The sequence below is a fragment of the Neopsephotus bourkii genome, unplaced genomic scaffold (assembly GCF_033783945.1).
Source record: "Neopsephotus bourkii isolate Nb327-2 ecotype Australia unplaced genomic scaffold, CSIRO-AGI_Nbou_v1 NB_1350, whole genome shotgun sequence".
Taxonomy (NCBI): domain Eukaryota; kingdom Metazoa; phylum Chordata; class Aves; order Psittaciformes; family Psittacidae; genus Neopsephotus; species Neopsephotus bourkii.
The window spans coordinates 1,409,188-1,431,847 of NW_026901829.1; the positions used below are offsets into that span (position 1 = coordinate 1,409,188).

Consider the following 22,660-nt stretch of genomic DNA (forward strand, 5'->3'; position numbering starts at 1 on the left):
TGAGCTCTCTGTGTGGATGCTGTAGGCTTCCCGTTCCTGCCATGGGGATGGTGCTCATTGCTCTGCCCATCGTCAGCTATGGTGGAGCACAGAGCTGGCACAGTTCAGTGCTTTTCTAGAGGAAGGCACCTACAAATGGATGGGGGGGTAACAGCAGCCTAAGAACATGAACTTGCTGAGAAGCTTTGGAACCTATGATACACAAACAGCATTCCTGTCTATATTCCCTAAAAACTTTCTGAAGGTATCTTTTAATCAGAATAATTTAAAATGGATCATAAGGAGTCATATGAAAGGCCTGAGAAGCAAAGAACGTGCTGAATGACATGGATGGATTTACTTTCTTTAAGTATTAGAAGACTTCATTTTTTTACTCCACATTTCTGATACACATCAGTTACAGCAACATGTTCTAACATTAGTTTCTCAGTAGAAGATCAGTCTGAGTGGTGGATATTGGTGGTAAGTCAACAGGCTGTAGGAACATCTGGGGCTTTCTTTCACACTTGTTGCAAATTTCCACTTGGAGATATCTTTCCTTTTATGCTGTGGTGCATATGCTTTTATGCTTTTCCTAACAGCTGTTTGTGTAGACTCACAGGACTGTTGAGAGGAATATCCTAGGAACTGCAGTCCACAGTAGTGGCTGTGGTTGACATATGTCTTGCAGCACTTTGTCACTACCTTGTTAACAGCTGCTTTTGTGTGCATCCCTCTCTGAAATTCCAGTATATATTTCTCCCAAATTGATATCTACAGAAGACATTTTTTGCCATGCTTCGAGCTTTCCCTGGGCTGAGCTTTTCCTAGCTGAGTGTTGTAAGCAAAGTATATGCTTCATTTCTATCTTTTTCACTTAGCACTCTTGTATTTGAGGCAGGAGGGATACTAAAGTATGAAGTAAGAAACACAGTTGCTTTTCATTTCAGTTTTATTATACAGTGAGATATCATTATGAAACTGAAGTGGCTGCCTACACTTTGTATATTAGCCAAGGTAGGATAAATTAGGACATTGTTAAAAGGTCCTACATATGATTGTCAGGGCAGGTGATTTTCAGGTGAAGATACACACCTTCTCCAGGCCTGAAACAACCTTTACTTGCCTATGTTTGCCAGGTAGTAAGGCTAGTTCTCTGACTGGCTTCTTCAGTGGGTTTTGGCTGAGTGGATTGCACTGGCTTGTATGATGCATTCTGAGTTCTGTGTGCTTTATAGTTTTGACAAACAGTATAAATACTTACAGAATCTGCTTCCTTCTAAGTCTCCAAATGAGAGTCACTCACTCTTCATGAGTGAGTGAACTGGATATTATGGGCTTCCCATGCACACAGCAGGGTATGAACTAGGTTTGCTTGGGTAAATAACCTTTGGTCTTCTGAGATTTCTGGGCAGAACTGACTTCTGCTCTCTGAGTGGAATTAGATTTAAGTCATCAGCTGATTTCTATAGCCATCACATTAGATTGTACCAGCTTTTGATCAGTGTGAAACTGGACTGGAACTAAATTGGTCATGTGGATGTGAAATGTTATCAGTCAGTCGTATTACAACCCCTGTGATTCACTCATTGCCACAGATAAGTTTACCCAGTTCTCTCCTCATCTTTTCAAGTGTTTTCCCTCAGTTTACTTTTATTTTGTGTACTGTTAGTAGGTGTTAATACAACTGCTACTACTGTGTAGTTTATTTTTCATGCCAAATTTGTTTTGCTACTTCATCTCTACTATAGCTGCCTTCTTGCCATTATAAAATGATTAAGCAGGTTAACAATTTTCCCGTAAAACAGAAGATAGAAGGAAAAATGTGGTCCAAGGGTAATTTTGCTAACAGTTTGCCATTGCCAGTTTCATGAGATCAGCTCTTAATCTGAAAATCATTCTGACCTGTCCTTTCTACAACAATTTATTAAGAAAAGGGAACAAACTGGGTGACTATTCTCTTGTTTATCCACACACCCCTACACACTTCATAAACTTTCTCCTTCCTTTTTTAATGTGTAATAGTAAGAAAAGCCCAAGTGAAAATTATGACTTGGCAGAAATTTAGATTGGCTTATGTTTTGAAAGGATTCGATATTGTTACGATATAAAACCAGTTCTTTGGTCCTGCCTCAGAAAGGGCCATATAAATCACCTTTTACCCAATTACTTCTTTAATTGTCTTCCTTGTTGAAAGGATATGACTGATTGTCATAAGCTAGTTAGATTTATTTCCAGTGTACTGAGAGAATGTAATAGGATGCATAGACAAGTGACAAGATCTAGTGGCTGACTAAGCCATTAGCAGTTTTTAATGACCTCCTTGGCCTGTAACGGTCCCTGAGGTGAGGGTAATTGATTTTCCCAAAGCAGAAGGCTGGGGACAGCTTCGCCTTGTGAGACCCTGTAAAATAAGATATTCTGAAAGTCCATGTGATTTTGAGGGGCCGTGTGACTGCAACACAGGTTTTCCAGACAGTGATTTTGCCAGTGTGATTGGGCTGAAGTAGACGCTCAGCAAGCTTTATGGGAAGTTGTTTTCACAAACTGGATCGCAGGTTTGTCTCCCAAAATATGGGAGTTAACAACTGAAAATAAGAAAATGTCAGAAAGCTACACATTCTACATTTCATTATCAACATCTGTAACTAGATTGCTTTCTTGGCCACCCAAGAAGGGCAGAGAAGATCCTAGCTGTATACACTGCCAGGTGACTGATCTCCTACTATCTGGGAGCTCCCTGCTGATGAAAAATCTGTACGAATACCTTCTCTATTGGCTACATTTGGCAACTGAAGTAAAAATCCTGCAAGGTTCAGCAAAGAAGGTAACAGATCAAAAGTAACTCATCATTGCTGTGTTCCAAGGATCTTGCTTTTCCTGTTCCCTTTTATTTTGAAGAAAAAGGTTTCTGGTGGCAGCATGTGGAGCGAGTGTGTTTGCATGCCAAACATATTCTTGAAAAGACTGCCTTGATATTGGCCCTGGTAAGACTTCCCTGTCTTTAAAACCTAAATCTGCAATTCATCTGTTCCAGGTATCACTTCGTTTAAGAAAGTTATTTGAAACCGCCACCACGTAAGGTGGTAGCCTTGTTTAATAGAGCTACTTCGATCTGGAATAAGTAGGTAAACTGCTCTGTAGGGATTAGATTAAGAAGAGGATACATAATAAGAAGGAAATGATTCTGTTGCTAGCTGCAGAATCTGCTCTGACTGTTGATAACTAAACCAGATAGCTGTAATGTCATTGGCAACCAATCTGCTGATCTGCAAAGTCAGGTTCAGTTGTGAGCAATATTTGTTATTCAATGCTAATGAAACCAGGGAAATGTTAACAGTTTCCATCTGTATGGTGGCTTTCTTTTAAATTGATGTCATCTTGCTCATTTTTTTAATCAGGTTTGTGGAAATTAGGGAGCACTGATTTATTCATTCCCTCCCCTCATGGCCTGGAAGTATGTAGTGAGGTGAAGAAGTTGATTTTATATGAGTTTACACTAAGTTGGTGTAAAAATGGTGGCCAAAAGTTATTTTCTACACACTTTGAAGTGTTATTTTTGCAATCTTTCATGAAACAAGTATCATCAATGTTGAGTGTTACATTTTGGAAATAAGTAATCCTTGTAATTGAGTATGACGCCACTGAATGTACTAATCAAAACTATATGCTGGTCCTTTCTAAATGGACTGTGGTCAGCTCTTGCACACCCAAGAGGAATTAGTTGTGGGTTGGACTAGGCAGAAGTAATAAATTAAAGACAAGAATATTGAAAAGGCGGTTCCTGTTTAGGAGAGCTTGTAGCATTCACATGTGAACAAACACTGAAAGGTAGAGACTGGTACAGTTTTGACACCTGAGCCTACTAGGTTCTTCAGAATGAGAGCTGTTCTTTCCCAGAGCTTTGCATTGGGTGATAGATAGGCTTGTAACTTAAATTTAAATTCAGGAGTTGTAGCCAGCTTTTAAATCACCTGTGTGCTGCCCTTCCCTAAATCCCAGACTTCCTGTAAACTGGAATAGAGTTATCAGCAGTTTGACTGGTGTATCATTTGTCTTTGAAAGTGCTTTGAAGCCATCCATTGAAACAGCTGCAAGATATCATGTCACACAGCCTCTGTAAGAGATTCCCCCCCAGACAGCCCAATACCAGCCTCTCCTTTTCTGCAAAATACTGTATTAGATCAGTTAAATCTGGTATCTCAGAAGAAACTGGAGCACAGTGCAAATTCATAAGTAATGAGATTTCTTTTTGTATAAACTCACCTTTAGTAGGGACAGGGAATAAATAGGGATTGCAGGCCATAGCTGTATAATTGATTTGGGAGATCAGGGTTATTTTTATTCCAATAAGCAGTCTTAATGGGTGACATTAGCTTTCATTTTGGACTACATTTGTTGTTGTAATTTCTTGATATTTGTCAAAAATTGCAAGAAAAGGAGAAGAGGGGGTATATAGGTGGAGAAAAACTTTCTTTTTTTGGTGGCCAAAACCAAATTGGGTGAGTTCTGCCACCAGTGCAGCTCTATACACTGTTCATAGCTACTGTTATTCATCTCCTTTTTGTGTGTGAATTAATAGACAATTATGCTTGAAAGACCTATAGCCAGGAGACAAGTGCCTCCCACAGGATCTGAGGATTGGATGCTGGCCTTACAGTCAGCCTTGTCCCCATGCTTTGCTCTTCCTGAAAACTGGAGAACATGCTCTGATAGTCTCTTAGAAGGCAATGTGTGAGAACCACCCTCAGGAATATGCCATGGAAAAGGGAAGGTTGCTTACTGCATGTTGTCTTCACAGTCTTTCCAAAATAAATCTAGTATGCAAATAGAGGAAACATGCCTTAGGGTTGAGAGGGCAGGATTCCTGTTGCAGTCATACCACTACCTCAATATTATCCTGGATAAATCCTTTCCTGTCACAGACTGGTTTTCAGGATCCATAGAATCAGCCATTGAATAATATTCGCTTCTGTTACTATGAGCTGCTAATGACTGGGAAATGCTTTGAGATCTGGAGGCTAATGACATCAGATTCATTGAATACAATGTGCTGCATCAAATGCTGGCCCTGTCTGAAAGGCAGAGATGAAGAAAGGGTGATTATAGAGCCCTTTGAAGTCTGTGTCAAAGTTTTCACAAATTTCTGTGGGCTCTGGATCAGATAATCAGTGTGGAGGGAAGGGTGGGTGAGAAAAACTTCAGCAAGGCCATCATCTACTTTCAAAGAAGGAAGCAAGCTGATTGCCCTTTGCACTGGTGCTCAGAAGGAGGGAAGGTGGAGGAAACATTGAGATCCCACTGATATGCAGCCAGTTTTGGAACGGATCATGGAAACTCTCTGCATCAACACTGTCTGAATTTCTCTGTCTGCAAATGATGATCCACTGATTAATACACTCATAAAAATGGAAATAACAATATGCTGCAACCTCACTTAGCAAATCCCCTCACAAATAGACCCTCCAGCTACTCAAGAGTCACATTACCTGGATTATTTCAAGGGTCAGTACCCAAGTGAGGAATGTGACATCTTGGGCCATTTATGTAACCACCTAATTGTGTGACAGGTGATCAGGAAGCCTGGGTACAGTGTAAACAAATCGCTTTGCCATTTTCTCCTGCATTGTCAGTCTAATTCTGATGCAGGAAACATACAAAGCTGAAGCTCAGAGCTTCAAGAGGAAGTGCTTCAGTGAGGGTACTTTCCGGCATGTTTCAGGTGAAGACTAAAGTATTTCCCCTGCCTCCTCTGTCTCATTTCTTAGGTCTCTTCTGCACTACCTTGGGTGAGTGCCAGAGATACCTGTGCTCCAAGGAGAGAAGAGAGTGTGATTGACTCCACAGGATGTGGCTTGGTGCCAGGAGCTGAGTTCTGCCTCCAGATCATTATCTGATCCCTCATTAAGTTACAGTGTCTTGGTTTCCTATCTGTGAACTATGCATTATAGAAAAGGCTGTGTTCCTTTGGGGCTTCTGGAAGGAGGACCTGGGTGTCTTCATTGTCTCCACTTCTCCTGACCTGGGGGCAAGTTAAGCACTGGCTGCAGAGAGGAGAAAGGTGCACTTAATTCCTGATGAGAGTGTACAGCAGCTGACAATCAACAGCTTTTCTCCTCCAATGAATGTGTGCAAAAGAAGAGCTCTTGCACCTACTTCCCCAACATTAAAAAGGAACATTTATAATGGGCACTTTTTACTTGTTCAAGACCATCAGTTTACTCAGCTGGTACATACCATGGATTCTGACCTGTGTTTTATGTCTTTTGCAGCTTCCTCTCCATTGAAGTGCAGCATACTGTGATACCCAGAAAAATCAACCTAAGCTTTAAAAAAGAAAGATATTTCTCTGGGTTTACCAGGGCTGTACTGTAGTTACATCATCAATAAGAATATCTAACAACTAGTTGCACTTTCTTGAGAGAAATATGTATGTATGGGGAGGCATTGCTTGATGCCAGCTGAATATTTTTTAGCCAAGTTTCGTAAGTTGCTTGATTTTTCTCTGCCAAGCACACAGGTAAAGGCAGCTTTGTACATATTTTATGGTACACAGTAAATATTTTATTGTCATTATTAGTCAGGTTAAAGGGAAATAATAGGGAATTAATTGCTTAGGTTAAGCTGATGTCAGAAGGCATATAACTCTTACAGCTAATATATTTGCCACATTTCCTAGTTGGTGACCAAATTGTCTTGTAGCTGCACAGCTCTTCACCATGCTGCTGGGCTGTTTCCCTCTGTGCATGTAGTGTTTATCATTAATGTATCCATTAAATCAGAATAATTTAATGGATCTTCATGTTGCTTGGGTTTTCCCTGTGCAACGAGTATCTCATGTCTGTCTGGATGTTATATGAGGGGAACATGAACAAAAGAAGCAGCAGTGCTCTGGTGCTGAGTCACAGTGAGCAGGAGGTCTTGTTCTGTGTGTGTGTTTGTGAGTATGTCCTCGCACTGCCTCCCTAAGTCAAGCAAGAACCCATTTTACACTCTGTATATGTACACATCAGGATCATAGCAACTCCCTTACTTTAACACAGCTTCATGTTTGGTCCCCATGTGGACACCTGCTGAATTCCTGGGGACTTGGTTTGTAAGCTGAGAAAGTCCTATTATCTAGGGAGGGAGTCAAGAGAAGGGAAGTATCAAAAGCAAGTAGATGTGTAGGAGGAGTTTCTTGCAGCTCGTAACAGTCAGGCAGTTCTGGAGGCCACACAGGACCAAGACAGAGGGAGAGAGACAGAAGTCTTGGACTTTAGGAGGTCCGGAGGTGGATCTTCTTTATGCAACACTTACTGAAAATGTCTATGGAAGTACAGAAATCTCAGAAGGAGAGATACTCCACTGAGAATCAGTGACAAACATAGAGAATAGTGATTTTTTTTTTCCTGTCCAGTCGTGTTGGAAACACCCCAAGTACAGGCCTTCAGCACTCAAGCACTCAAAACATCCAAGCTGTTTGCAGAAACTGTCCATATGTTTTACTGCTAAGAAACTAAGATTTTCTTTTTTGCTTCCTTTAGTCTGTCTTAACCCGTCTTTACTGGAAACAAAGTGGTGAGAGAGTGGAAACAATTTACCACGATTTGCAGATTGAGGAATGATGCTATACTAAACCTGACTCACTGTAAGCCCACTAAGCCCTGTGGAAAGCCTTAGTTATGGCTTTGGGACCTTAGCTTTGGTATTGAAAAATACGCCCATAATAGCTCAAACATGAGGCCATTTATGCCTTCCTGAGGATTTTCCATTGAGAATTCCTGTGTGAGGTCTGCCAGTGCCTGATGTGTTTAGCTTACTGTATGAAGGGTGCCTGGATCACCACTCTATGCTGTGTTTCTCATTTGCTCACCTCTGGACATAATCCAGTGTCCCTGACGTCCCTCCATTGATTTCAAATTGCACTGGATTAAGCCCAGCAGTTGCCTAAGCATATTCATTTCATGGTTGTTTGTAGTTATGCTTTGGAGGTTTAAGGCTACTGACTTATTAATATCTTTATAGTTTGGCCTTATAAAAATTCAGAGCCTTTTCATCGTGTATCATGCCTTTACTATTATCATTATCGAGTTACCCCTTTTAACCACTCTGATTTTAAAGTGGAAAATTCTTCCATCACAAAAACATAGCAGCCTCCTCCATAGAAGAATATGATTTAATGTCAAGTCATTGACTGTGGAGCATTTTGATTTGGTTGGTGAGCATTTACCCTAATCCATTAGGCAATGCCAGTACCAGCAGGTGAGTCGTAGTTCACGCTACTCTACAGTCAAGGTTTTTAAGCTCTGTATAAAGCTGTGCTAGCTAGAACAGTGACTATGCCCATATGTCACTAGCTATCTATGGAGGCAAGTTTCTAGAACACAGAGCTAAAAAGGGTTCACATTTTCTTGGCTACTGTATCTAGCAGCTTTATGTCAACATCTTCAAGTTACATCTAGCTTTGACCTTCAGTGTCTGGTTTGGGACTTTCCAGAGTGAGATTCTCTGAATGAACAGTACAAACAGCTTGGAGCCCAGAGTCTGGTCTCTTTTGTATGGGTTACCACAGGAGATGCATGTACAATTGCCCTATGTGAAAGAGCCAGTTCAAGCCTAAGTGCCCTGGCACTTCCTTTCAAACCCCACCTAGCAGCTGTTTCAGTCAGACATACCCCATTTCTTTATGCGCATGAATTGTCCAGGAAAATCCTGACTGATTTATGCCACTTGGGCACAAACTCAGCTGCTCAGTTTCTGTTGGCTCCAACCTTAAATCCCAGCTGGATTCTCAGGAGCCTTTCACCTGCAGGACCCAATTCTGTAGGCATTCCAGGGCTAACAGTCTGGTTCAGGCTATGCACAAGACAGCATGATGGGGAGAGACTTTTTAGCAGGGCCTGTTGTGTATCACACAAGGACAAGGGGTTGTGATTTAAACTAAAAGAGGGGAAACTCCGGTTGAATGTGAGGAAGAAATTCTTTACAGTGAGGGTCATGAAATAGCACAGGTTGCCCAGAGAGGTGGTAGATGCCCCATCCCTGGAGACACTCAAGGCCAGGCTGGGTGTGATTCTGGGCAATCTGATCTAGTTGAAGATGTCACTGCTCATTGCAGGGGGGTTGGACTAGCTGACCTTTGGAGGTCACTTCCAACCCAAACTGTTCTGTGATTCTATGATTTTATGACTTGGTTTTCCTCTTTTAAGTGAAAACAGTATGTTGTTGACTGTTTAAAGTGTGCATATGCCAGCTTTGGCCACTCTTACTCCCTGGAATGAGAGGTGTGAGGTAAGACAGAGTAGAAGAACAAAGGAAAATAACAATGATTTATTACGGTGGGTTTGAGTTAGAGAAATCTGTCCTTACACCTGTGAAGAGTGTAAAATGAAGCACAGAAAATTACTTGGGTTGGTAATAATACAGCAATCTATGTGGATCACAACTTGCACTCTTCCTAAATACAAAGTATATGTCTTATATTCAAATATAGAACTGGTGGATGTGGTCAGGAGTGATATGCCTGGCAGCTCCTTAGATCAGTGTCTGTAAAGCATTTAAGCACTTGAATCCAAGTGTCACTTTGATCCTTTCAGAACCTTTTCCCTCCTGCAGTGTGAGGTGATCTCTGGGGATGGTGTCCTTTGTACCATGTGTGTCACCTGCAGCACTTTTAAGTTTTGGTCTCCCATGGATAACAACCTGAACAACTTGGGGCCAGCAGACTAGCTCCACAGCTCTGTCCTGAAACACCCAGCACAGAAGGTAGGTAACTGGCATGTCTGGAAAAAAATGATGCTTGCCTAGACCAGTGGTTCACCTGATTCCTTCAGCAAGAGATCCCTGAAGGGTGGAGACAGCCAAGTCCAATTCATGACTGGCTCATTGACACTGCATGTAGGTAGCTGTTGTAGCAGCAAAAGGCAAAGTAGGTAGGGCGCTGGTTTCTGGCCATGTGAATTGTTGCACATTGCCACTCCCAGAAGAAGCAGCCATATTTGATGGGTTAGAAATGGTCACATGAATGGGGAACTTAGTGCCATTTGGTGCATTGTGCTGACTGTGCTGACTGGGAAACTGACATGCTGCTGTGTTAGCTCTGGAGGAGCCTGTGAGGCAGCAGAGCCCTGAGGAACTGGACACGACGCTCTTGGCATTGATACTCCAGGCAAGCACAAAATGCCAGAGTATGGAGCCAGCACTATTAACACTGTGATGCATTTGATTGGTCATATTTAAAGGTATCTCCCTGCCTTCTCCTCATCATAGTGTCTTAAAGCCTCACTGTTGTCATTGCATTTGTTTGTGCACAATGCCAGTGATGATTTCTATCCTTGATTTGCAGAAAGACAGATGAGATGCAGGGAGACATGGGGAATGTTTCTGATGTCTAAGTTACACATGAAAGAAACCACAGTCTTAGTGTTAACCAAGCTGTCCTGGAATCAGGCAAGCTGTGTTAGCTGAAGCATGTGCTTGGGTTAGTTATCAGCCTGGACACAATGAAAGTATGATCTTAAGGTCCTTTCCAACCCTAACTATTCTATGATTCTATGATTCTATTGCTTTAAAAAATGTATGCTGGCATCTGTGTGTGTGTCTTTTAGGAGTATCATCCCACTCAAAGCTTACAGAGTGACCTTTAGCCTTGTTCTGCAATGTGGCATGGGAGCATAACCCCAGTGACCTACTCCACTCACATGGTGGGCAACAGGAGCCTCTCAAGTCCCTGGTGATCACCTTAACACTGGGAACTCTTTCCATAGAGACTATTCACAGTGGAGTGTTCACAGGGACTTTTATGAGGGTTTTTCATGGGACTAATTGCATCTCAGTCCTGCTGTGGATGCTTATTCCACAGGACTGCCTTATTTTGTGGAGGTTTCTTTCTTACATTCATTCCTTCCCCTCTTTCTTTCCTCTGTGAAACAGTCTCTGGCATGACTCAGACATCTTTTTGTCTTGCACAGCATTCACGATACAAATGGCAGCTTGAACAGCTTGTTGGAACATGGTCCTCTAAACAGAATACAGGATTTGTTCCCTCAGTTGTAGGACTTAGCAGGAATCATTTAATGGCCTTTGCCCAGGTGAACCCTGGAAGATGACACAGGTTTTTCTGCACTGCACTATTAACTGGAAAGCCCCATAAGAAACAGGCAGATGGAATTATTTTTGTTGGAATTATCTTCAGCTTTATTATCCTGTGCCCACACAAGCACTCTTCAGGTTTTAAGATTTCAGACAATCGTTTTATTAGCAATGCCTCATGATGAATATTCCTTTTTAATTTGTTTTAAATTAGAGTTTTAACCTTATCAGTGTAACATTTAAATAAATATTAGCTCTCTTCCTACTTTCAGGTTGCCTGCATATGGTTTTAGAGTATAAAATTTCCTTTGTCCATCTCCCTGTCAGAGCTTATGCTATTTGAGTCAAATGCCTAGCTCTGGTATTCAAATCTGTGGCTGAGCTGAGCATGGGATATGGGGGACCATGTCCATTGTACCAAGTTGATGCTTATAATGAGGCAGATGTCACCTTCTCATCCTTTCCCACCCCCTATTAATCACAGTTTCTAAATAATTGTCCATGCAGGAATCAGGAAGCCCAGTATCTCAGAACAGGTGAGGAGGGAAGAACACTGGGGGTTTGTCTGTGTTGTACACTAGCGACACCCAAGCAAATGCTAAGAAAACTATCTGGGATACAGTAATATATCTGATCATAACAGAATGGGCCACTGTGAGCTAATTCACTTTCCTCCTCTAGAAGAATGTCAAACAACTTTAGCCTTTGTATCAGAAAGATCCAGGTCTCAGCAGAAAGGAAGGCCCAATAGCAGAAACTTGTCTGTTTTCTGGTGACAGCTATCCCTGAAGCACTAGCCATTTTTAATAGTTTTTAATTAACTCAGGAATAGAAGCATGAAAAAATTCTTAATGCCAAGCTCTGGGCAGCTGGAATTAGACTGCTCTAGCAAGTTCATTTCAAGATGCTCCATTGTGTCAGCACCACACTGTTGTCTTTCTTCTGTTACGGCTAAGACCCTTGGTGACAAAGGAAAATTCAGTACCGGCATGGGAATTGAGGCATGTTTTCCGTGGCCTATCCTTTTCATTTGGAGTGTTTGGCTCTGAAAGCACTTACATACTGATTTTCTTTAGTTCTGCTAATCCCAAACTACAGCATTACCCTCTTTGCTTATTTGGCATGGTCCTCCAAGCAACAGACTGAAGGCTGAGTCAATTTTTTAATAGAGCAGGCAGAGAAAATAATATATGTTAGTCATTTGCTCTTTCTTTCTTTTTGCTTGATCAGAAGAGTTAATTCATTGGGGCTGTAAACTTCCAGTTCACAAAGATGTAACAACAATTCATATCTTTTCAGTATTCATACAGCACATTATGGAAATATGTTATTAGCGTTATTGAATACATATAGATAATTTCAGTGTTGTCATACAAGTGAATGTATCTGACTTTGCAGAACCAGAGTTGTTTAAGTCTAACATGTGCTATCAATTATTTTACTGCTAATGTTAATGATTTTTGTTGTTACTCTGGTGTGAGGGGAAGGGAGGGTAAAATGGTCATCTCAGAAGGTTTGACAGTGGGCAGCTCAAACCCAGTGGTTTCAGCCATGAGAGACTGGAGAGCATAGTTTCAGCACAGAGAGGCTTGTGGCACGCAGTGCTGTTTGAGCAGAGCACAGGGCTGGATGATGGAGACATTGGCAGTGAGATCCCTTGGCCCTGAGTGAGCATTGCGACCACAAGTTCCATTCTTGCTGAGGAATCCAGACCATTTGTACTAGCCAGTGTACCAGAAGACAAATTCAGTTTAACAGAGGAAAGTGATGACTCGCAGTCATGACATACTTTTCTTGCTAGTAATCCTGTGAACGTATTGTGTCTGTTTTGAAGTGGGTGCAAGGCACCGATGCTCTCTCAGTCACTGTTTCAGGTTAATGCCACGGTGACCTGTGTATTTACTATATCTGCTGAACAGCATTTTTTCACTCAAGGCCTTTTTTCTCTTGCCTGCTTCGTTAGATAATGCAGAGAGTAACTGCAATTAATATCTCTGATTACTGGCCTGCAAATTCAATGCTTGCTGTGCTGCAATGTTAAGTGCAGAGTCTGTGACGGCGAAGGCAACTGTCAGACAGAGGTATCTTGAAAGCTGGTAATACTGAACCAGATAAAGAGCAAACTGCAGGTTGTGCTGCTAAAAAGTCTCCGATTTCATTTTAAGTAGTATTTGCATCAGTCTGGTCTTACTTAGTTCTCTCCCTGAACTCCACAGAAATTGCAGTAGGTGACTTTTTCCAAACCAGTGCAGCAGATGCAGCAAATAAAATCCTTGGAAAATCATCCTGTGAGCCGCGACAAGTGCAGGCCTGTTACAATTTAATAACTATTTGATTGCTGATCTTGAATGAAGTCCATGATCACGAGTCATTTTCTGGCAGAGAAGCAACGGCAAATAGTGTTACTTATTCCCTTTGTCGCTGGCCTCAGCAGTCCAGCTGTTGGTAAGCCACAGACACTCAGCTATTCTCCTAGACCTCAAAGAGGTCTGTAGAGGGGAGGTCAGAAATATGTGACAGGAAAGTGCTCTGTCTATTATGTGGGTAAGAATTTCTCCAAGGCTACCTCAAATTTTCACCCAGTGTCAAACTCACTGACTAAGTCAAATGAAGATAAATAAAGGAAGAAAGGGGATCTTTCTGTGTAAGATCATGATCAGAGATTGTTTATTTACTAGAGCAGCATCCCCTCCCTGCTGCTGCTTTAGGACTGAGAAAGATACATCAGCTTTCTCCATGTGAGATGGCTCTATTTCCTCACACAAGGAATAGTGCAAACCTTGCAAAACTTGATAGTGAGGCTTCTACTATTATAAGTGGGCTTTGGACCAGGACTTTGATCAGTGGGGAGATGTATCTGAGATTGCACTATGATAAAGCTGTTTTAAGTTGTTGTCTTTTATCATTTCTATGGTGCTGCATGCAATTAGTTTGTAAGTGACATGACAGGCCAGGTAGGCAGATTGCTGCCCAAAACCTTTCAGTAGTTGTAAGTATTCTTACATGAATACAGGAGAGGTGGTGAAAGCACAGGAACAGCTTCAGAGCAAAATCATGTGAAACTTAGAGGAAGAGAAGCTTGACCAGGAAAATAAATTAGGAGAAGCTAGTTGCCTCCCTCTGAGGTTATAGTATCCTTTTTTTGGCTACTATAACCCAAGGTGAGACCTACAAAAGGCCATCCTGGATGCTTTGTAAAGCCATGTTTCCTACCTCCCAGGTGAAAAGAGAAGTAAGGGCTGAGAAGGAAAAAATCTCTATGAGCTTGCCTGGATGAAAACCAATGGATGGGAGTCACGTTCACCCCTGGACACAGCTGTGGCATCTGCTACATTTCAGTGAAAGACAAAAGCACTGAATTTTGGATGGCTTGTAATTATGGCTGTGTTTTTGCTTAAATATATCAATTTCCAAGTCAAAGCTTGTTCACTTAAACATGGGTCTGAACCCAAGCCAGGATCTTAAGTAACTTCAGACTTTGAAGTAGCTTGAGCAATGTGTTTATGTTAGCTGAAGCAAAACCTCTTCTGCAGCCTCACACAACCATGGAACTCAGAGAAGTTCAGTTCATATTGAGCCCAAGGCCCATTTTCTTTAGCTTGTTGAGATTTCATTTGCTTTTGTGTTGGTTTTTTTTTCTTGCCTCTTTTTTCAACTGTGATCACACCTCCGCCTTCTACTCACGCTTCATTGTTAACTTATTCCTTCTGTTCTCATCTCTGTTTTCTCTGGTCAAGGGTTAAGAGTTCCCAACACAGATTAAAAGAATTATACCAACATTATCAGTTGGTTCTGCTTCACTTGGCAAATCCTCTGCTTTTCAGGGATGGTATTTGACATACTGTGCTAGCTTTTTCCTTGCAAAGTTATTTGGGGAGCTTTCTCCAAATTCCTGAAATTTTGCTGGTATTAAATTATCCCAGTCATCTCATCTCCTAACATAGACGAGCATGCATTTTATTTTAAGAAATTACATAATGACATATTCTTCAGGTGGCTTCATCTGTCTCACTGTTCATTTTTTGGCATTTTCCTGAGTTTTCTCTCAGATAGAACTATCTCTTGTGCACCTGTGTCTTCTTCTGTGTCTCCACAATTTGGGCTGATCTTTTGAGGAGCAGGCTCTGCAGTGTGGTGACTTGTTTTGCTCAGGCAAGGCCTGGAAAATTTGCTCCTGCACCTAAACTGAAGCTCACATCCTGTAAAAATGTAGCAAGAGTCTTAGGATTTAACCTCTTGAGGTTAAATCATGTAGATTTTCCAGGACTAGACTATCAGTTGGAAGGGACCTACAAGGATCGCCTGATTCAACTGCCAGGCCACTTCACGGAGAAAGTCTGAAGAGAATATGCGATGCCTTATCGGTCCCTATGTATCTTGGCACAGTCTTCAATTTATTTCCCTCTGACTTGAGATCCAGTTTTTCCAGTCTTCCTGGTAGAGATGCACCAGCTAAACTAAGATCTTGAAAAATATTTAGGTGCCTGAGTTTTGCTTAAGACTGTACTCCATAAATTTTGGCCAAAGTTCCCAAGCTGAATATGGCTGAAGTCAATGCTGTTCAGGTATGCTGAAAGACAGAGCCAAGCCTTCTGGCTCTGACCCACAGACACTTGTCCATGTATTTCATTTTCAGCATGTGGGAAGCCCTGCTGCCTTTTCTAAGCTTCTCAATGCATAGGTCCAGATTGCTACAGAGAGCATCAGCTACACGCATGCAAGTACCCTGAAACAGTGAGGAATAAGGTAGCAGTCTCTTGTGTAACCTCTGTGTCTTCAAAAGTAAATGTAGGTACAAGCAATGTTTTATGTTTGATAGTGTCATTAGCAGAACTCCTCCTGCCAACAAATGTTCATGCCAACAACTCTGGCACAAAGTGCCACTACCAGTGATGTTCATACTCTCTGTTTGCAAACAGTACTGTAGCCTTAAAGACATAGGCCAGTACAGTAACATGCTGCTGGTGTGATAATCATGGGCTTGAAATAATGTTTAAGACCAGAAAAGGATTAAATGGCTGCGAGTCAAGGGCCAACTCTAAGTAAGTTTTCCTAAGAGCCAGCTGGTCTTCTGCCAGGTCTTCTGTTTTATCCACAAACTGGTTTCCCTTTAGCTGTGTTGGCATCTCTCTGTTTAGGTGATGCCATGACTCTCTGCCAGGTTTATTTCACATTACAAAATCCTGAACACTGACTGGAAGAGGTTGAAAGGTCCCTCTTGATTTTAGAGGAAATACGCCTTATTTCAATATGGCTATGGGCTTGCTATTTATTTTTTACATCAGTGCTGTGTTGCTAACTTTGTTTATTATTAGTCTTACAGTATTTGATGTCCTGTAAAACTAATCCCAGCTCTCACCGTCTAGTGATTAAACAAGAATCTCAGCCTTCACTTTAAAAAAAGCATTTACAGGTTCAGTGTTGTTGAGAAGTAATTGAAAAATGCTGTTTGAAGCACTTGAAAAATAGTGGAAGTGAAGAATGTGGAAAAATGTTGGAAGTGTTTACGTACTCTGCAAGTGAGAAATCAGAATATATGTAAAAAATAAAGTTCTCTCTTTTTTTTTTTTCCTATGAAAGTCCCCCATTCAGTTTTGGGAGAAAGTTTAACTTCAGTTAATCTTCAGTCAAGTCCTCTTCCTTGACTCTTTGGAGTTGATAGCATTGCCTGTGTTTCCCCCAATTACTTATGCTGTTCTCTTACTCAAACCTCTCTTCAAAAGAAGTGGGTCGAAGTGGGTCAAAGTGGATGGAGGATGTAGGTTTGGCTTAGCACCAGGCTTCACCCGTTTTCAGGTTAAAGGAGACCCACAAAGGGAGTCAGTGTTGGTATCTCTTTTCCCCAACCAGCTCACACCAATTTTTATTCTTCACTTTTTTTATTTAGAGAAATTCAAAAGGTTCTCCTTATTTTTTGAAATTTGCTGCATTTCCCCTTGTGAATGCAAAGATTCCCCTGCCCTAGTTTGTCTAAAAAAATCCCTGACGACACTGACAGTGTGCCATTTGCAGCTCTTGGAGCGTGACTGGGGCAACACTCAGCCTTTACAATAGAGTGCTGTTATCTCAGAGGATTGAATTCTATCCATACTGATGTTACTTATTAAATAAAGAAGACTTTATTTCCTGATGTTTTATTTATTAAAAAATAAGGGTTTATTTAAAATGTTAGGCAGAGAAGAGACTTTAGTGATACGTTGGCTTTGTGTTGGCTCTTAGATCAGGGGTGACTTTCACCCTGTGTATTACGTGTGTAGGTGCGGTGCTTGTGTACCACAGCAAACATGAGAATGAGCAAGTTCTGTGGGCCCCCTGTACCAGGCATCTGTGTTCAGTTGCACTGGGCCTGAATAGGCACAACACTGTTTCCCTGCAGTGGTGTCTGGTTTGTGTTAACACGAGTGAAAGGTATTTCAGATTTGGTGAGGTGTCCTAAGCAGGTCAAAAGGCTCTCTTTTCTGGAATGGCTTTAGGAAAGTCAAAGCAGTCTTGATCAGGTTTTGAAGCCAGTGAACTTTTGCAAGGCAGGCTTTGCCTGCTCTGTGCTGAGGAATTTGGGCTGGAACCTTATCAGCTTTGAAGAAATGTCTGCCAACATGGAAAGATTACCTAACATTAGAAATGGATGCTGCAACTTAGATAAAAACTTAGATGATAAAACATAAGTTCAGTTCCTGGCTTTGCTGACTGGCTGTCCTAGGACTTCTTAGGAATCACTTTTTCTCTGCCTCAGTTCAGCTTTTTTGGTTTTTTTTGGTCCACATCCCATTTCTGCCTTCTCCCAAGATACATTCTGTTTCCCACCCACGCCTTTCCTCATCTGAGAATTACTTAAGTTCCTGAAGAGGAGTCCTGTGAAATGTATCCTACACAGATGCACTGCTGGGGCGGAGCTGGGAATAGAGCATGGGTGGAAGGAAGTGACTGGGACAGGGATGAAGGAGAAAGGTTGTATATGGAACAATGTCACACTGCCACACCAGTGGACAGCAAAGTAGAACTGCTCCTTTCCATGGTGCTGTGGGTCTAAATGAACTTAAGCTGATCTTGTCGTGTCCCTCACAGGGGCTTCCATAAGGCCATAGTACACACACAGAATTGAGAGCAGCCACAGCAGTCAAGATAAAATTGTGCAGAAGATGGTATCAATTTAGAGCAGGTCTTCCTAGAGGTGATCCTTCTATGCCTGATTATAGTGCCTGGCCTTTTCCATCAACTCCCTGCCATGAGTGCCTTTTCGTATGGTGTTCTACTGTTCGGAGCTCCACTGGCTTCTTTTACCTCTCCACCTGTGTCAGCCAACAAGCTTCTCCAACTTCCCTGGGGCTCTTGATTTCTCTTTCCCACTGTTATGTACATGTCTCAGCAGCTGGCTCTCACAGAAACTCTCTAATCACCACCATGGTCTCTGGGAATGACAGAGGGTTTCTTTGTGTGCAAATTAATAAGCTGGTGTAAGTAAAATCAAAAAAGAACAAGGCTACAGTAATGCAAAACCCATTATTCTTTTATTGGACAAGTGTAGTTTTAATGCTCACACTTGAGGGTATGCTAGCAAATATGTTAAAAATGCTTGGAACATGGAAACTGACTGCCTGACACCTCTTGTTTCCTATGAAGCTTTACAACTAAATTGATACAGGGGGTCATCATGGCCCTTGAGCCAGCACCGTGCAAGCCACTGCTAAGTTTGCCATTGACTTCATCAGCTGAGAATCTGAGCACTAAATTCTGGTTTATTCAAGAGCAAAACTCCTGCCTCTGACCTTCCTGGAAGAAATCAATATTCTTTCTTATTGGATTACAGCTGCACAAGTGCTGTGCAGTCTTGAAGCATGGCCAGCTTATCCTTTACAGGGAATGAGGTCTGCAAGCTGGAGGAACTGAGGTCACCTAAGTCATTAGCTTTATTTGTCTATTCTAAGCCAAAAGTATATTAACAAAGGCAGATGAAATTTGTTTAGGCATCCATGGTGGAAACACAAGCCATCTAAAAAGTAGACTCGTGACAAATGCAGTATTTGTCTTTACTGAAAGAGCAAGTGGCCTGACCTACTCCAGGGTTTGCCTAGAGTAGAGCTCCTGGCTAGTTATGGCATAAGAGACCTTTAAGACAATATAAAAGACACTGTCAGTAAAGCTGGGTGGTTAGGCTTCTGTTTTTATTGATGGATCTATGCTCATTTAATCAGGTATTGATGCTTCTAGTGTTGTAAATACTTAGAGTTCCCTTGTGCAAGCAGACCTTTGTTGCAGTGGAATTACGCTGAGGGCTGTACATGTAATGCCAGATAAATCAGAGACCTCTTGATGCCACTTTCAGCACACTCTCGGCTACTGCTGCTGAGAAGCTGGTAGGGATCGCTGCATTGGTTCCAAGTACAAAGTAGAAGGCAGGAAAGTCTAGTTCATGTTGGAAAGCTTATAGTGTATTTCCACCTCATTTGGAGTGATTGTGCAATTTATACAAAGTTGCTACGTGAAAGAAAGTTGCATGTGTTCAGAATGGCTATATGTTTATATAAAAAAGGTAATAGTGCATATGCCATTGACTTGAGTATCATAAACCTGTATGCCATAAGCAATTTTAATTGGGGAATACAACTGCCAGTGCAGCTTAAAGGAATCCTCCAAAATTGCTGTTGCAAGTGTGTGGGTTGGTAGTTTATTCATTAGCTCCAGAGGGAAAGAACTGTATCTTCAGCAGACAGCTGATGAGTCTTGGTTTGTTTTTTTTTTTAAGTCTAATTGCTGTTCTGTAATCACTGAACCTCATCCCGCCCTGTCTGTCTGTCCCCAGGCTTTCCAAGTGAGGTACACTCAATCTTTTAAACATTTTGAAATGGGCAGTCATACTCTGTCATCCTGCAGACAATGAATTTCCACTGACGATCCCTGCATGAGAGGCAAGAGAGAGATATTAGTGATCCAGAGTGGCAGAGGATAAGACTACACAAGTAAGAATAACTTTACCCCAGGTATTGTGGCAACAAAAACATCTGCCTGCCATTAGCTAACTTTCCTCTGGATGCTTTGTGGTTTTATGGGATAGAAGGAGGTTAAATGTGTCTGATATAATTCCTTCACACTTCCTTACAAGGTGAGAAAATCAGCTCTCTGAATAATCAGGTCTCTGAGTATCCTTCAGAAAACAATGACTCTTGGTGGTGATCAGTCCTAAATCGACTTTAAATCAGTGACCAAGAGGAAAAGGATGTTTCTGTGAAAAGTCATTGATGTGTGATATATTGCTCAGGAATGTGTACAAAGTAAAATTGTGTGTGATTTTCAAGTTATCTCTAAGTGGGGATTTATTCACACAGCAAAATTAACTTCCTTTTTTTTTTTTCTTCTTTTTTTTTGTCCCTTACCCCCCCCCCCCCCCCGGTCATCTAGCTTCAATCTTTTATTAAAGATACGAAGGAATCAATAGTGAGAGAAATCAAATTCACTTATCCTTGATCTCTGCAGTTCACATGTGAGGCAGAGTAATGTATATGAATGTAAGGAGAGCTTATGCTCTTCCTAGTCTGTGAGTAATTGGATGTCTGTGTTCTCTCTCAGGAGGGTGATACAATACCTACTAACAACTGCTAGCTGGAAGCATGACTGGAGCAGCAGGATTCAGCAGTGGAAGCCAGTAGCCTTCTGTCCAATAGGCTGCAAATTTCCACCTGATTTTATTGTGTGTTAAATTTCCCCTTGACAAAAAGGCATAAGTTCAAAGGATCAAATTCTGTCCTGCTGTGGAGCAAATGTTCAATTTAGGCTGCTTGGTACTGGCTAACAGTTCACATCCAAAGTATAGTCCTTGCAGATGGCAGCCATCATTTAAATTGGTAGTGGGTAATACCCAGGGAGGTTTCTGAAGGTTTTGATTCTGCTAATGGTGATCTCCTAAACCTGAGGCATGTGACAGGTAATGCTGCTGGAGTGATTCAATAGGAGCTTGCTTTTCAAGACTCCTGCACCATCTTGGTTTCTGGTGACTGGCTGTAAACACTGAGGAAAGTGGTGCAGAACCTGCTGTCTCTCAGGGATGTACTGAGACACCTGAGCCCAGGTTTTGGTATGAGTGGCTCTTAACGTGTTTTCATTGGCTGTGTGACTCTATCCTGAAATAAGAGTAATTTGACTCTTAAGCTCTGTGTAGGTATAAAGTGTCTCATTTCAGCTTTCATTAGCTGAGGTTTTTAATTGGAAATTTACTATGCCACTTTACCAGTTTATGCTGAGTGTTGTTTGGAATGGGTCTGTGTCACACCAGCAAGTCTGTGTTTAGTTATATAGTGTGTAATTTTGGTTTTCTTTAGGCTTTTCCTAGATGGGTTTTAATTGTAATTCCCTCATAAAACCAGAGGTTAATGAAATGCAAGATTCATTTTTAGATTTATTTTAGGAAGTCCTTATTTGTATTATATGCATGCTCTTCGAAGACAGTTATTACTCTTTTGGTCACCAGCCTACCTAGCCAGACCAAAAAAAAAACAAACCCCAAAAGGTGACACTTACATGGATTAACAGGCTTATGTGAGTCAAAATTAAGATCTGCTAAACTAGTACCTTTTAATCAGACAGACTTTTAGCTCAAAAGCTGAAGTAAAATTATTTTTCTAAACCAGGGTATCGTAAAGTTAAAAGTCAAGTTCTTTAAAATAAATATATTTTAGTTACCTGAATTAATAACATGCTTTAAAATATCAGAATGGAATTATTTCTGAAGGTGTAATTTAAGCTTGAACTTGCAGACACTCTGGCGTATATCCACGTGGTTGATGGACAATAGGTTTATGCATTTAATGTCTTAATATATCTTTTTTTGCATATCCTATGTTTGAAGTTACGCATATGTCCAACTTTTCAGGATGTAGGCAATTGCTCTGTACCATTGTTGCTGTGGTTTTAATTCAATAGTAATCAGCCTGTTTCAATTTGTAGATCCCATTCACGTTTTCCAGTGGGGGTGCAGATCCCATCCGGAACTGTCCAGTGTAGCACACCCTAGAATATATATGAACTTGCCTCTGCAAATCCTTAACACCAGTTTGTAGGTCCCCTCCAAATTGCTGATTTGCTGCATTTTCCTTGGCTTGGGGAGTCAATATTGAATTGTCACCTTTGATCCCCAGCTGTCATGTGCTGTCAGATTTGAATTTTTGATGCTACAGGGAAAATATCTTTTATATCCAAATATTGCCAAACAATCTGTTTCCAATTCAGTTAAAAATATCTATGAATTCCTTTTCCTATTGAGTTTGACAAAATACTCTTTCTTTGATCATATGAAACTTATTAGGGACCTAAAATACCTTATAACTTAGCTCAGCTGAGTTTGGTAGATACCCAGCTTGTCCAGGCATTTCAGATGTACTTACTGTCGGGGTATCTGGGTGTTGATCTATCTTTCAGTGGTGATGTCTGAGCAGTTAAGAAACTAATGGCTCTTCAGATCACCCAAATAAGAGCAGAGAACAGTTTTGTAAAAGCAACCAGATTTTGACAGTCCTCACCTGCTGTTTTTACATTAGACCATGAATACCAAGCTGTGGCACCTACCAAGCACATCTGGTAATCCCCACCTCCTGTCCAAGCTACTTGCTGCAGGTTG

The 22,660-nt window shown here is 41.3% G+C and overlaps 1 protein-coding gene across 1 annotated transcript in view; it reads right to left on the minus strand.

Moving 5' to 3' along the window:
* Positions 1-18,533: 18,533 nt before the first annotated feature.
* Positions 18,534-22,660, minus strand: part of DPT (dermatopontin) — a 30,767-nt gene continuing 26,640 nt past the window's right edge. The window contains exon 4 of the mRNA XM_061366623.1: positions 18,534-19,947. Within this exon, the coding sequence (XP_061222607.1) occupies positions 19,881-19,947 (67 nt within the window). The 3' untranslated portion in view covers positions 18,534-19,880. The remainder of the gene's footprint in view (positions 19,948-22,660) is intronic.